We start from the raw sequence: 14845 nt of genomic DNA, 5'->3' as shown, positions 1-14845 counted from the left end.
GGGAAAGACACACGTGGTTCTGAGAGATTCTGGTGGGTTCTAGTAGGTTCTCAAAAGCCTCCCTCAGCTTCTCTACTTGTATTGATCATTTTGGGTGGCCCCGATGATGTTATAAATATCTGAGAGTCCTGGGCAGTAGGAAAAGCCCCTCACCCCTGAAGAATTTGAGAGGGGGAGCTGCTGTTTGGAGCCAGGTCTGAGTGGGGAGCCCCCCCCCCCCGAGATCATTTCTCCACAAAGCACGTGGGGGCAGAAGATGATGGGTTCCAGTTGTTCCAGGATTGGGGGGGGGCGGGCCTGGCAAGCCCTGGTGGGCGGGGAGGAGGCGGGTGTGGACTGCAGTCAAGGCTGGGCCCGCCTCTCCTCCTCCTCCTTCCCTCTCCTGCCCAGTCACACCCACAGTCCCGCTGCGCAGAGCTGGGGTTGACACTAGCTGCCTGGCCATGGCGGTGATGGTGGCCGCGGACCCCGTGCTCCCCGCCTTCATGCTGTGCAGCACGCTGCTGGTCATCAAGATGTACGTGGTGGCCGTCATCACCGGCCAAGTGAGGCTGAGGAAGAAGGTAGGTGGTGCTTCCCGGCCCCCCAGTGCGGGGGAAGCAGGGGCTCTGCAGAAAGTCAGGGAACCGCAGGAAACAAGGCTCCAGCGGCTTGGAGCTTCCTCACTGGCTTGGGACCAAGCTCCAAGCACCTTGGGTCTAAGAGCCTAGCCTGGCACTCACTGTCCGGGCCTCCAGGTTACGTCTCTGATGCCTGCAGATTTGGGTGGTCCTGCAGGGCTTCTGGGAAGCACAGAACTTGAGCACTGATCTGCCCAGTCCCAGCAGGGAGATTCAAGATCTGGGTGGAGAAGAAAGCGGAGGAAATCTCCCAGTGGAAATTCCCAGCTCCCAGCAGAAGCTGCTCCGAAAGCCAGACAGCCTCAGGGGCCAGGGCTGGGTACAGGCCCCTGTGGGGGGCGGAACGGGGGGGGGGGGGGGGCGGGAGGAGGGAGAGGAGACCCTCTCCCCACTCCAGGCTCTGAACCTAAACAACAGTAAAGAGGCCAAGACTGAGCCAGAGTGGATGCACAGCCCCCGGGCCACACTCCAGGCTGTCTGCCGAGCACGCTGGAGGCAGAGAGGCCCCAGGCCACCTGCCCTCCCGGTGATTTGAATAGAGGAGCCCCCATCCATAAACTGCACGTGGGCCCTGGGGTGGGGCTCTTGCGTGCAAGCCTGGCTCAGCCAGGTATGGGCAAGATTTTGGGTTGGGCAGTGCCCAGGACAGCATGCCTGGAGACCACTTCCGAATCTCCCACTTTGGCCTGACCTGGTTTGTGGGTACAGAGCAGGGGTCCCTAGCTCAGTCCTGAGCCGGGAGCAGGAGTGGAAAGAAAGGAGCCAGGTTCCCGTGGGTTTGCAGAGGGGAATTTATACAGGTCCCACAGTGTGTTTTGAACCCAAGTTGTCCAGTTCCTGAGCCCACAGCCTGTGCCGGTGCCTGGGTGCTATCCTGTTGCTTTTTCTGCTCAAGGCTGGTGCTCTACCACTTGGGCCACAGCTCCGCTTTTACTTTTTCAGTGGTTAATTGAAGATAAGAGTCTTGTGGCCTTACCTGCCCCAGCTGGTTTTGAACTGTGATCCTCACTCAGAATCCCAGTCTCCTGAGTAGCTAGGATTACGGGTGTAAGCCCCCAGCACCTGGCTTTGTTCTTGATCCCTGGGGGGCTCCTGGCGTCAGCCACGCCTCCTCCCGCTTCTGCTCCCACACTCAGTAGCAGTGGGGGCAGGGGGAGAGGCTGGGAACCCGCGGGGCAGATCTCTGGCTTTTCCACCCTCCAGACTTGGGTGCGACCTTGGGTAAGTGGGAGTTCCCCGTCCCCCTCCATAAGCCCCCTCAACAGAGGCGTGGCCCCTTCCCCTGCAGCTGCCCACCCAGCCCAGCCAACAACTAGACTCAGGTTCAGCCTCAGGCCAGAAGCCCTGTGGACTCTAAAGGCAGCCCCTGTGCTGAGGCAGAAGCCAGGATGATTGTTGGGGAGGAATTGTGGCCTGGGGGTTCTCATCTCTATGCGGGCAGGGCTGCCCTGACCTCTGTCCCCAGGGGGCCCTCGGGGCTTCCTGGTGCACAGCCCTGGCAGGAGCTCTCCCTGGCAAACTACTGAGCAATTCCCAGGCAATTCCCACCTCAAACCAGGCACTTCCTCAGAGCCAGCGGGACTGAGCATTTGCACTGTGAGATCAGCACCAGGCAGAGTTGAGGAGGCTCATCAACATGGGCTAAATTGGGGAGAGGCTGGGGACCAGCCACTGTGAACTGTAATCTTCAAATAGAGCCTGCACCTCAGGGCCCCTCTCACCAACAGTAACCCCTGGCTGATGTGTTTCAGGCTTTTGCCAACCCCGAGGACGCCCTGAGACACGGAGGCCCTCTGTTCTGCCGCAGTGACCCGGATGTAGAACGGTGCCTCAGGCAAGTACTGCAAGATTGCTCTTGACCAGAAACTGGCCCTGTCTTCTGAACATGGAGGGATTCTAGGGGGTAGGGACAGGGAACAGCCGAGGGTCTCAAGGCCCAATTCCTCAGATTGTTTTAATTTATTCATTGCGTTGGTCTTGGAAAAGCACAATGTGCTCGTGACTCAGAATCACAAAGTTGGCAAAGGGAATTGGGTGAAAAGCCGGTCTCCCTCCTGCCTCCAACTCCAAGTTGTAGCCAGGACAAGGGTGCAGGGCCCTTGCTGGGACCAGTGTCTTGGGCCTCCTGCTCCCCACCCCCACCCCCACAAGGCCCTGTGCATCCAGACAGAGAAGGGTTCACCCACACCCATTGCTGCTGGAGTAGACACTTCATCCCGGCCACAGGGCACTGGGGCTGTTGAATTTCCCCTGTTGCTCTGATGAGCGGTCGGCCCCAGCTGCGCTCGGGGCCTCTCCGTTGTGGATAGACCACAGCGGCACCGCTGCCATCCATCGTGTACGTGTGCACAGGATGCAGAACTATCACCCCAACCCCCACGCACAAGTCTATCCCCACCAGGAGACGCTGAACTGTTTGTCCACATCCTGGCCAGCTCAGCGTGTGGTCATATTTCTGGCGCATCATTGCCAGCAGAGCTTTAGATTTCTTTCTCCTCTCCATCCTTTGTTGTTTTTTTATTTTTGGTGTCAGCACTGGGACTTGAACTCAGGGCCTGGTTGATGTTCCTGAGCTTTTTCCACTCAAGGTTAGTATTCTACCACTTTAGCCACAACTCCACTTCCAGCTTTTTACTGATTAATTGGAGGTCAGGGTCTCACGGGCTTTCCTGCCTCAGATCCTGGCCTCTGAAGTAGCTTGGATTACAGACTTGAGGCACCAGTGCCCAGATTTTTATTTTATTTTTTTAGATTATGTAGCCCAAGCTGGTGGTCTGAAATTTATTGTTTATTACTGATGGAGCCCAGGCTGCTTCAGCCTCCTGAGTCTATCACCGTACCTGGCTTGTGGTTTTGTTTTTGTTTTTGTTTTTTTGTCAGTCATGGGGCTTGAACTCTGGGCCTGGGCACTGTCCCTCAGCTCTTCAGCTCAAGGCGAGCGCTCTACCACTTAAGCCACAGCGCCACTTCCAGTTTTCTAAGTGGTTTATTGGAAATAAGAGTCTCACAGACTTTCCTGCCTGGGCTGACTTTGAACCATGATCCTCAGATCTCAGCCTCCTGAGTAGCTGGGATGACAGGTGGGAGCCACTGGCACCGGGCTGCTGGCTTGTGTTTCTTTTATTATTTATTCTGAGGGAAGTCAAACATCTTTTCATATGTCCAACATCCTGCAGACAATCAAAAACAGTTTTTCTTAGCTGGCTGCTGGTAGCTCTCACCTGTCATCCCAGCTACTCAGGAGGCTGGAATCTGAAGATCGAGGATTGAAGCCAGCCTGAGCAGAAGCATCTGTGATCACACTCTTATCTCCAATGAACCACCAAAAAGTTGGAAGTGGAGCTGTGGCTTAAGTGTTAAAATGCTAGCATTGAGCACAATACACCCAAGTCCAGAGTTCAAGCCCTAGGACTGGAACACACACACACACACACACACACACACACACACACACACACACACACGTCTTAAAAAAATAGCTGAGAACTGGTTATATGGCTCTGTGGCAGACACTTTTCTAACAGTATGAAGCCCCAATTCCACCCTCAACATACACAGAAAGATTTTACTGGCTGTGCAGAGTTCTTCAGAGGCTAAATACGAATGTGATTGGAAGGGCAATACTGGGGTTTGAACCCAGGGCCTCATTGGCCGCTATGTGAGCCACGCCCCCAATGCTTGGGCCGGTCCCCGACCCCTGCTTGTTCTTTCCATAACTGGGCTCCGTCTGCCAGTCTCGGCTGTTCCTGCTGTGGTTTTCCAGCCGGCAGTAGGAGGAGGGGGTGCTCTCAGGGACAGTTGTCAGGTTTGGGGGTGGAGGATGGGAAGCTGTGCAGGGGTGAGGCATGAGGCAAACCTGCCACACAGTTCTCAACACGTCCTGTGTGTGCGTCACTGGCAGACAAGGGTGGGACACTGTCGCTTTAATAACAGAAAAATCTCTTCTGAAAAGGAAGGCTGTGGGGTTTTCCTTATGTTTGTCTTAACCATTCACAATAATATACAAACTTGCGGGTTGAAAAAGTTACAGTGATGTGTCATAGGGAGTGAAGCTTCATGCAATCCAACCTTTTCTCTGTGTGTGTGTGTGTGTGTGTGCACACATACACGTGTCTGTGTGTTTGCTCAAGGCTGGCACTCTACCATTTGAGCCACAGCTCCATCTCTGGCTTTTTATTTGCCGGTTAATTGGAGGCACTCAGACTTGTCTGCTCAGGCTGGCTTCAAACCAGGATCCTCAGATCTTAGCCTCCTGGGTAGCTAGAACAACAGACATAAACCATTGGCACATGGCTTCCAGCCCCTTCTTCTTTTTTTTTTTTTTTTTTTGTCGGTCGTGGGGCTTGAACTCTGGGCCTGGGCGCTGTCCCTCAGCTCTTCAGCTCAAGGCGAGCGCTCTACCACTTGAGCCACTGCGCCACTTCCGGTTTTCTGGTGGTTTATTGGAGATAGGAGTCTCACAGTCTCTCCTGCCTGGGCTGGCTTTGAACTGTGATCCTCAGATCTCAGCCTCCTGAGTAGCTAGGATTACAGGCGTGAGCCACCAGCGCCCGGCGTCAGCCCCTTCTAACCTACCCTCAGTATATGTGGCTTAGCTTGAGCTGCACTCCTCCACAACCCATGGCCCCAGATAGTACATTTAACAAGCACCTACTACGCGCAAATACCTACTATGCGCCTTCTATGTGGGAGCAGCTCCTATGTGCCAAGCGATCACTGTGCTTTTGCAAACAGAAAGCCTTTCCCAACTCCCTCCCCCCAGAGGTAACGTCTGTGGCTGCCTCCGCCCTGGCCCTGGTTTCTGGAAGATGGTGGGCAGGAGACGTAGCCGCCCCAACCCCTCCACTGCAGCCACCAACAGTGCATTTTGGCTCCTTCCAGGCCCACAAGAGACAATAGACCGGTGTGGGGCTGAGATATTTCCAGCCACAGTATATCATTTCTCACCCCAGTAACCCGTCTCCTCTCAATGTGCTTCATTTTACAAAGATCTCACCGAACACTGTTGATGTCCACGCAGGGAGGACTCACGGGGCACTTAGTAGGTACAGGGGTGGGGGTGTACCCAGCCTCCTGGGCTCTTCTGTCACCTGACTTCACAGAACAGCATGGAAAGTTGAGGGCACAGAACTGCAAGAAGGGCGGGAACCGGTGGTCACATCTGTAATCCTAGCCATTCAGAAGGCGCAGAGTTGAGGACTGCAGTTCAACACAGACCCACCCGCACAGGAAAGTCCCTGAGACTCTGATCTCCAGTTAACCACCAAATAATGAAAAATCTGGAAGTAGAGCTGTGGCCTGAGTGGTAGAACTCTAGCCTTAAGCAAAAAACACTAAGAGGCAGCACCTAGGCCCTGAGATCAAGCCTCAGTACCTGCAGACACACACACACACACACACACACACACACACACGCACACGCACATGCACACGTGCGCGCGCACTTGCGACTGAGCCAAGCTACCTTCTTCCTGTGCATTGGGTGTTGTGACCAAAGTCTGTGTGGGAAGTTTCACGAGGGGTGAAACCCCTCCCCACACAGCCCCAGGAAGGAATCCTCACTCCTCCTTTGAAAAATTTCTGTTTGGAGCCCATAGCCTCAGCCTGAGGAAGCTGCTTTGTCCAAATAGATTTGGGTCCCCAAAATGCTGGTCCCTGGGGCATCATCTCACCCCGCAGGATCATTTTGTAGGTGATGAACTCCATCCCAGAGCTGGCAAAACACTTTTCCAGGGCCTCAGGGCTCTTGAGCCGGGGACCCCAAACCTCTGGCTTATTTGGTCTGGGCAGCTGAGTTCAACCACTCTCAGTGAAATTGGCACTCACAGCTGGACCAGGCCTGGCCTGGTGCTAGCATGAAAGGGAAGGGTTTGTTTGTTTATTTGGGTTTTGTTTTTGTTTTTTTGATGCAGGTACTGGACTTGAACTCAGGGCTTCACACTTTTTTTGGTCAGTCGTAGGGCTTGAACTCTGGGCCTGGGTGCTGTCCCTTAGCTCTTCAGCTCAAGGCAAATGCTCTACCACTTGAGCCACAGCACCACTTCTGGCTTTCTGGGGTTTTTGTTCTTTTTTTTTTTTTTTTTGTCGGTCGTGGGGCTTGAACTCTGGGCCTGGGCGCTGTCCCTCAGCTCTTCAGCTCAAGGCGAGCGCTCTACCACTTGAGCTACAGCGCCACTTCCGGTTTTCTGGTGGTTTATTGGAGATATGAGTCTCACGGTCTTTCCTGCCCGGGCTGGGTTTGAACCGCGATCCTCAGATCTCAGCCTCCTGAGTAGCTAGGATTACAGGCGTGAGCCACCAGCGCCCGGCTTTCTGGGGTTTTTTGGAGATAAGAGTCTCTAGGAGTTTCCTGCCCAGGCTGGCTCTGAACCTCGATCCTCAGATCTCAGCCTCCCAAGTAACTAGGATTACTGGTGTGAGCCACCAGCGCCCGGCAGGGCTTCACACTCTTGCTTGGCTATTTTGTTCAAGGCTGGTGCTCTTACCATTTAAACAACAGTTCCCACTTCCAGGTTGTTGCTGGTTAATTGGAGATAAGAATCTCATGGACTTTCCTGCCCAGGCTGGCTTTGAACTGTGATCCTCAGATCTCAGCCTCCTGAGTAGCTAGGATGACAGGCGTGAGCCACCACACTAGGGGGAGTGAATTTAAGAACTCCCCTGGTGCTATCCCAATACCACCCTGAGGAGGGCGCTGAGGTCCATAGAGGAAGAAGCAAGCAATGGGTCAGAATCTCCCAGCTCATGCCAGTGAGCTGTGTCAGATCACTGCGAGAGAGGTCCGAGGGTCAGGCCTGGCTACTCACAGGACCGGGGCCTCTACTGGGTGATTTTACCCTACCCTCTGCCTGTGCCTCAGGGCAGCTGGCCTTCCTTGAGCTCAAGGGCACGGCCCAGCTGGCTAGAGAGCTGAGGGGCCGCAGAAGTGGGCCAAGCCGGCCGGGCGGGCGTTAGCGCGGCCCTGGGCCTGGGGTGGCACCGGTGGCATTTCCCCCCTGCTGTCACTTGATGTTTCCAGTGTCACAATGTCTCTGGAAGGCCCGGGGCAGGCCGGGTGAGGCAGGAAGCCATGCAAGTCCGGTCTAGTGGGAGCTGGCTCTGGGTGGCTTCTCCCTTAAACACACTTTTCATTGGAATGACACATTGCACCCAAGCGTCTCCCGAGGACGTGACCCCATCCGGGTCTGTATTATTTTTTTTCTTTTAAATCCTGGAAGTGGGGTCAGAGAGAGGGGAAGGTGTTTTGTTTTGGCAACATCCTGATTTCCCTGGGGCTTCCCATGCCTGGCACCAGGGACACACACACACACACACACACACACACACACACACACGCGCGCACACACACACACACACACACACACACGGGCAGGAAGTCCATAGCAGAGCCCCGGCCTCCAGTTGGCCAGCCTCCTATGGCATCTTCTAAGAAGCTGCTGGAGCTGGGGAGGGACCAGCCTCCACCCCCAGACCCTGCCCAGCCCCCTCATTCCTTCTCAGCACCCCGGTGTCCCCAACTTCTTTCCCTTCCCTGCTCTGTAATTGGCCGTGCAGCCTGTTCTGCGATTCTCTGAGCTTTATTGGGTACTAACATATATATGTTAGTACCAAGGCTTGAGTCAGGGCCTCACACTCAACTCACAGCTGGTGCTCTCCCATGTGAGCCACGCCCCCAGTCTGGCTTTTTGCTGGTTAGTTTGGAGATAGAGTCTTGCAGACCTTTCTGCAAAGGAGGTGGCAGGATACAGCTGTGAGCCTCCGGTGCCCGGCTGCTGATTCACATAGGGCTTGTGACAATAGATTTGCTTAGTTTTAGTTTTAGTTTTGCTAGTCATGGGACTTGACCTTCAGGCCTAGGCCCTGTCCCTGAGCTTTTTTGCTCAAGGCTAGCGATCGACCACTTTGAGTCTCCGCTCCACTTCTGGTTTTCTGGTGGTTGATTGGGGATAAGAGTCTCACAGACTTTCTGCCTAAGCTGGCTTTGAACCTTGATCCTCAGATCTCAGCCTCCTGAACAGGATTACGGATGTGAGCCAGCAGCACCTGGCTTTTTTTTTTTTTAATGTGGTTAGTTGGAGCCAAGTCTCCCGTGGGCTTCTCTGCCCACGCTGCCTTGGAACCGTGGCCTTCTTCTCCTTCAGTGACTCCAGAGGAGTCACGAACGGAACTAGCTATTTGAGGAATCACCTTGGATTCCCCTTTACCTTCCTTGAGGTCTGTACCCCAGGATCCACGCAGGCCTTGAACTGGAGAAGCCTCAGGCCTCCCTGCAGCCAGCTGAGGCCCCATGACTGGGCCATGGGGTCAAAGTTCAGGACCAAAGACAAGGATGATCTATCATCTTGGTCTTAGAGAAACAAGAGTGGCCAGCTGCAGACCCCAAAAGAGACCTGGACCCCACTGTGGGGGGGAGGGGCGGGGGTCGACTTCTGTCTTCTTCACCTGCACCACAACGCCTGAACACTGGAGCACGTGGCTCACAATTCTGGTGTTTCTACCCCAGGACCTTTGCATGGGTGAGCTGCTCAGTGGAAAGCTCTTCCTTTATTTGTCTGGCTCCTCACCATTCAGTCTGGTACTAACGCCCCCTTCCCTGATTGCCAATGCCCCAATCACGCTGCAGAGCCTCACAGAACTGGGGCTCAGGTGCTTTACGCCCTACTCTGCTCTGCCCACTCTTTCACTCTTGTTGCATGCTGAGACCCTTGCTTAAGACTCACCTTGTCAGCTGGGCACCAGTGGCTCACACCTTTAATCCTACCTACACAGGGGCCTGAGATCTGAGGACCATGGTTCAAATCAAAGCCAGCCCGGGCAGGAAAGCCCGTGAGACTCTTTATCTCCAATGAACCACCAGAAAGCCAGGAGTGGGGGGGTTGGGAAGGTGGCTCAGTGGTAGAGCGCTTGCCTCGCATGCACAAGGCCCTGGGTTCAATTCCTCAGCACCACATAAGCAGAAAAAGCCGGAAGTGGCGCTGTGGCTCAAGTGGTAGAGCTTGAGCTGAAGAGCTGAGGGACGGCGCCCAGCCCAGAGTTCAAGTCCCACCAAGGACAAATAACTAACTAACTAAAAAAATAAAATAAACTTACAGAAGAAAGCCAGGAGTGGAGCTGTGGCTCAAGTGGTAGAGCACTAGCCTTGACCCAAAAGGTCAAGGGGTAGTGTTCTGGTTCTGAATTTAAGCCCCAGGATTGTCATGTGTGTGTGTGCGTGCACACACACACACATACACACACACCTTACCTGTGGCGGGCAGACAAAGTCCCTCACTGGCCATGCATTGCTAGTGAACTGTCCGCAGCCTGGCTGAGAGGCCTGTCCTTGGGGGAGGGCCGAGGCTCAGGCTGGGTTTGTTTATTTCATTATCAAAGGCGGCCATCCGTGGCGTAGGCCGTGGCTCAGTGTCTGGTTTCGCAGAGCACAGACTGTCCCCAGGCTCATGGAAATTGTGGGAGAATTTCAACAACTAGCTTGCTTTCTTGGTCATTTATTTACAACAAGCTTATACTCAGCTGCCCCCTCTCCCACACACACACTTGGCATCTTTAAATAAAACAAGGGGCAGGAGGGAAAGGCTTGGCAGGCTGGGCCCTGGCCGGCCCCAGCAGGTGGAGGCTGGTTGATCAGCCCTCCGTTGCTTAGACTTTGGGGCAGAGGGACGCGGAGGCTCAGCCTGCTGCGTCAGGTCAGATCTCTGCAAAGCCACTCCTGAAGAACTCCCGCACACTGGAGTCACCCCAGCTGTCCCTCCACCATGGTAAGAAAACCCAAGGCCAGCCAGGCACCGGTGGCTCACGCCGTAATCCCAGCTACTCAGGAGGCTGAGATCTGAGAATTGCAATTCAGAGACAGCCTGGGGAAAGAAAGGAAAGTCTGTGAGACTCTTTTTATTTTTATTTATTAATTTATTTGTTTATTGAACTCTGGGTCTGGGCACTGTCCCTCAGCTCTTCAGCTCAAGGCTAGCGCTCTACCACTTGAGCCACAGCGCCACTTCCAGTTTTCTGGTGGTTCATTGGAGATAAGAGTCTCACAAAGTTTCCTGCCTGGGCTGGCTTTGAACTGAGATCCTCAGATCTCAGCCTCCTGAGTAGCTAGGATGACAGGTGTGAGCCACCAGCGCCCGGCTCATGAGATTCTCATCGCCAATAAACCACTAGAAAACCGGAAGCAGTGCTGTGGATCAAGTGGCAGAGCGCTTGCCTTGAGCTGAAGAGCTGAGGGACAGCGCCCAGGCCCAGAGTTCAAGCCCTGTGACCCACCAAAAAAGAAAGAAAAGAGTCCTAAGTTCAAGCCCCAGAACTGGCACAAATGCAAAGCCCGCTGCTGGTGCTCCATGGTCACAGGTGCCTGCATGCAGAACCAAGCGTTCACCGTTCTCTGCTCTCAAGCACCTCCTTTTCCTAGACCTGAATAAGTGGTGCCCTCCCCGTAGGTTGGGGGTCCCCCAGGCCAGAGCCCTAGCCATCCTCACAGCATCAGGAGAGTTGATCCAACTGACCGCACCCCTCTCTGTCCCCCTAGAGCTCACCGGAACGACATGGAGACTATCTACCCCTTCCTCTTCCTGGGCCTGGTCTACTGTTTCCTGGGGCCGTCACCCCTGGCCGCCTGGCTGCACTTCCTAGGCTTCTTCATGGGCCGCGTGGTGCACACCATCGCCTACCTGGGCAAGCTGCGGGCGCCCATCCGCTCTGTGGCCTACACGCTGGCCCAGCTGCCCTGCGTCTCCATGGCCCTGCAGATCCTCTGGGAGGCAGCCCACCGCCTGTGACCCCAGCCGCCCCTCCCACCCAGCAGACGGAGCTGTCCCTGAGGGCTCAGAGTCGCTTCCAGACACCAAGGAGCTCTTGGGATGGCTCAGGCCTGGCCTGGTTTCCTGGCTGACCACTATGTGTGTGCCTGTGTGTGTACATGTGTGTGTGTGTGTGTCTGTACACACACGTGTTCAGACAGCATGTATATGTATTTCTGAGCCCTTTGGAGACTGAAGTCAAGTGGCTGACTGGAAAGTACTTAAGAGACCATTTCTCAAGATGAATAGAAAACCCTTCTACTGGACCAGCACTGGTGGCTCACGCCTGTAATCCCAGCCACTCAGGAGGCTGAAATTCGAGGAGCATCCCAGGCAGGAGAGTCCCAGAAACTTATTTCTAATGAACCAGCAAAAGGCTGGAAGTAGAACTATGGATCAAGTCATAGAGCACCAGCCTTGAGCTGAGTAAAGCAACTAAAGGACAGTACCCAGGCCCTGAGTTTAAGCCCAGTACCACACTCACAAAATAAACCCTTCAGCTCCAATAACTGCACCGAAGTCGTCATTTCCTGTCTGCCCTTCACAGAAAAGCAAGGGCGGGAAGACTCTGTTTAGGGTTCTTTAACTCAACTCTTATTTAATCCACACGTCTCAGGCCCACCAGAGATTCTGGCCCACTCTGTCAAGAGACCATGTGGTTCTGGTTGTTATTTGGTTTGTTATTTTGAGGCAGGATCTAGCTGTGCAGCCCAGGCTGGCTTCAAACTCACCCTCCTGCCTCAGCCTCCCGAGAGCTGGGATTACAGGTATGCATCACCAAGCCCAGCCCCTGTGTTAGTCCCACCTCTGGAGATGGGACGGGGTCAGCAAGGGAGTTTGCGGGCTCTTTTATGGAGGAGGCTCCTGAGATGGGCGGACCTGTGGCTTGTGCTCCCCATGGGTCTTTCTGGTCCTTTGGTCCACAATCCTCCAGGTCCTCTTCTTGGGCTCCATGTGGGAGGGAAGGACTGACTGTCAGCCAGGACCCAAGGGCTGTGAGGAACCAGCCACTAAAATAAGCAGCAGAGCCGGCCGCCGGTAGCTCACACCTCTCATCCTAGCTACTCAGGAGGCTGAGATCTGAGGACCACGGTTCAAAGCCAGCTCTAGGCTGGAAAGTCCATGAGACTCTTATCTCCAATGAGACACAAGAAAGCTGGAAGTGGTGCTATGGCTCAAGTGGTAAAGCGCTCGCCTTGAGCTGAAGAGCTGAGGGACAGTGCCCAGGCCCAGAGTTCAAGCCTCATGACTGACAGAGAAAAAAAAAAAAAGCAGCAGAGGTGAGAAATGGCCATGTCTGCCCCCCGTGGGGGAGGGTGCATGCTTGGGGGTGTCCTGAGGACCCCCCCCATGCTGAATCATTAAATCACAGTATCTGATTACCTCTGCCTCCTGGGCCTTGCCTTCCTCCCGTCCGCTGGGCCTTTGGGGGTGACTTGCTGATGCAGCTTCTAAGTTTGCACCACCACAGGCTGCAGCAGCACAGTGGCCTCCAGCAGGGGGCGTTCCGGACGGGCACTGCTGCTGGGCAGACCCCCGAATGCCCCGATCCTGTTCCATCCCCCGCCAGGCTTCCCTCCTCACCGGGCCTCCAACACCCATGGCTGCTGTTAGCAGATTTTTGTCTGTGTGTGTATATGTGTGTTTTCCTCTGCCAGTCCTGGGACTTGAACTCAGGGCCTCCAGCTCTTGCTTGGCTTTTTTTTTGCCCAAAGCTGACTCTACTACTTGGGCCACAGCTCTACAGCTAGCTTTTCGCTGGTTAATTCAAGACGATAGTCTTTTCTGCCCAAGCTGACTTCAAACCAGGGATCCTCAGAGCTTAGTCTCCTGAGTCGCTAGGACGGCGGGTGTGAGCCACGAGCGGCGGCCATGGCAGATTCATTTTTAGAGCCAGGGATGTAGCCCGGAGTCTGGGCCAGAGGTCAAACTATGGGGCCGGGTGCGTGCCCCCATGTCACCAGAAGAAGCAAAGTGAGCCTCTCCTCAGGCTCTAGGCACAGGCTTCAGGCAGATTGGAGGTGGGGAAAGGGAGATTTGCAAAGTGTGATCCAGCAGATCACTGTCCTAGTTCTTGGGGTTCAGAGGGGATCGCACACAGAGTCCCCTCAGGCCGCAGCAGGGGCAGCCTCTTCCTCCTCCTCACAGGTGACTGTCCTCCCTCAGAAGTGGTCATCCTGCCAGGCCCTGCTGCCCCCTCCCCCTGAAGTGGTTTCTGTTCCTGGTTATAAAGATGTTATCTACCGGTGCTGTGCTTCCTGGAGCCCATGGGGACTGCAGAGGTGGAAAGACTCCAAGAAGGAGGCAGATCCAAAACGAAGGCAGGGAGGCCAGGCTTCCCTGGTGTTAGTTAATTTATGGGGCCAAACTAAGGAGTTGATGCTTTTAGCCAAAAACACTTTTGGGGGATTTTGTTCCTCTGAGGTTTGAACTCTGGGCCTCATACTTGCTTAGGCAGGTGCTCTACCACTTAAACTACACCCCTTCGCTTTTTATTGCTAACAATATTTCACATTCTTGAATGAGACTGGCCTCACCCTACAATCCTCCCATCTACAGCTTCCTGCATAGCTTGGATGACAGGCGTGAACTACCACGCCCAGCTTATTTGTGGAGATGAGAATGTCACAGACTTTGCCTGGATGGGCCTGGAACTGCGACCCTCCAGATCTCTATGTTTGGGAGAAGCTAGGGTTATAAGCATGAGCCACCATCCTCAGCCACAAAAGCAGTTTCTTTTTTGTTTGTTTGTTTTGGGGTTTGAGATGTGGAGCCACGGGGAGCTAAGAGCACTTCACTGTGTTGACGTTTTCAGAACAACTGTTCCAGACTGCTTTGAACTCAATGGGCCTTTAAAAAAACGTTTTTTCTTCTCTTGTTATTAGAAAGGTGATGTAGAGAGGGGTCACAGTTCACAAAAGCAGCAGTTTTGGGGAGCCTGTAAGAGGGACACGGAGGCTCGAAGTGCAGGATCTGTGCTGTGACCTGGCACTCCTGGGCTCTGAAACCCCTGTTCCTCTCTTAGCCCCAGTGCCGCTCTGTCCCCAGAACACGTGGCCTCTGCAAACTAGAAAGTCTGGCTGGGCTGTGTGTAGAGCTGGCAGTGGGCAGCACTGCCCCCTGGTGGCAGCAGGATGCCTATGTTCTTAGTCTGCAGAAGCCAATTTGGAGCGCGGGGTATGTGTGTGAGGAACAAAACAACAACAAAATCCAAGAAGCTTATTTCCAGTGCTTTTTGCAGAACACTGGGTTGGATATAGTGTTTACATTTTCCCCACTGAATCCCTTTGAGAATCCGTAAGGGAGACGTAATTGTGCTTTTTACACGAGAAAGGTAAGATCTGAGAGGAAGAGGAGGGGACTTGCAGGGATCTCTGGGCTGAGGTGGATGAAGGCCTGGGGGGTGGAAGCAGCTTAGAGCTGGGACCA

The 14845-nt window shown here is 54.3% G+C and overlaps 1 protein-coding gene across 1 annotated transcript; it reads left to right on the top strand.

The window, feature by feature from the left end:
• The first annotated feature begins 395 nt into the window (after positions 1-395).
• On the top strand, positions 396-11688 carry Ptges (prostaglandin E synthase). Its single transcript, XM_042681140.1, has 3 exons — positions 396-563; positions 2372-2454; positions 11146-11688. Exons 1-3 carry the CDS (start codon positions 444-446, stop codon positions 11393-11395), a joined length of 453 nt encoding a protein of 150 aa, XP_042537074.1. The 5' UTR covers positions 396-443; the 3' UTR covers positions 11396-11688.
• Positions 11689-14845: the final 3157 nt, after the last annotated feature.

Source organism: Dipodomys spectabilis, unplaced genomic scaffold (assembly GCF_019054845.1).
Source record: "Dipodomys spectabilis isolate Male_0828 unplaced genomic scaffold, ASM1905484v1 ptg000067l, whole genome shotgun sequence".
NCBI classification, from domain to species: domain Eukaryota; kingdom Metazoa; phylum Chordata; class Mammalia; order Rodentia; family Heteromyidae; genus Dipodomys; species Dipodomys spectabilis.
This window is presented reverse-complemented; position numbering and strand designations above follow the sequence as displayed.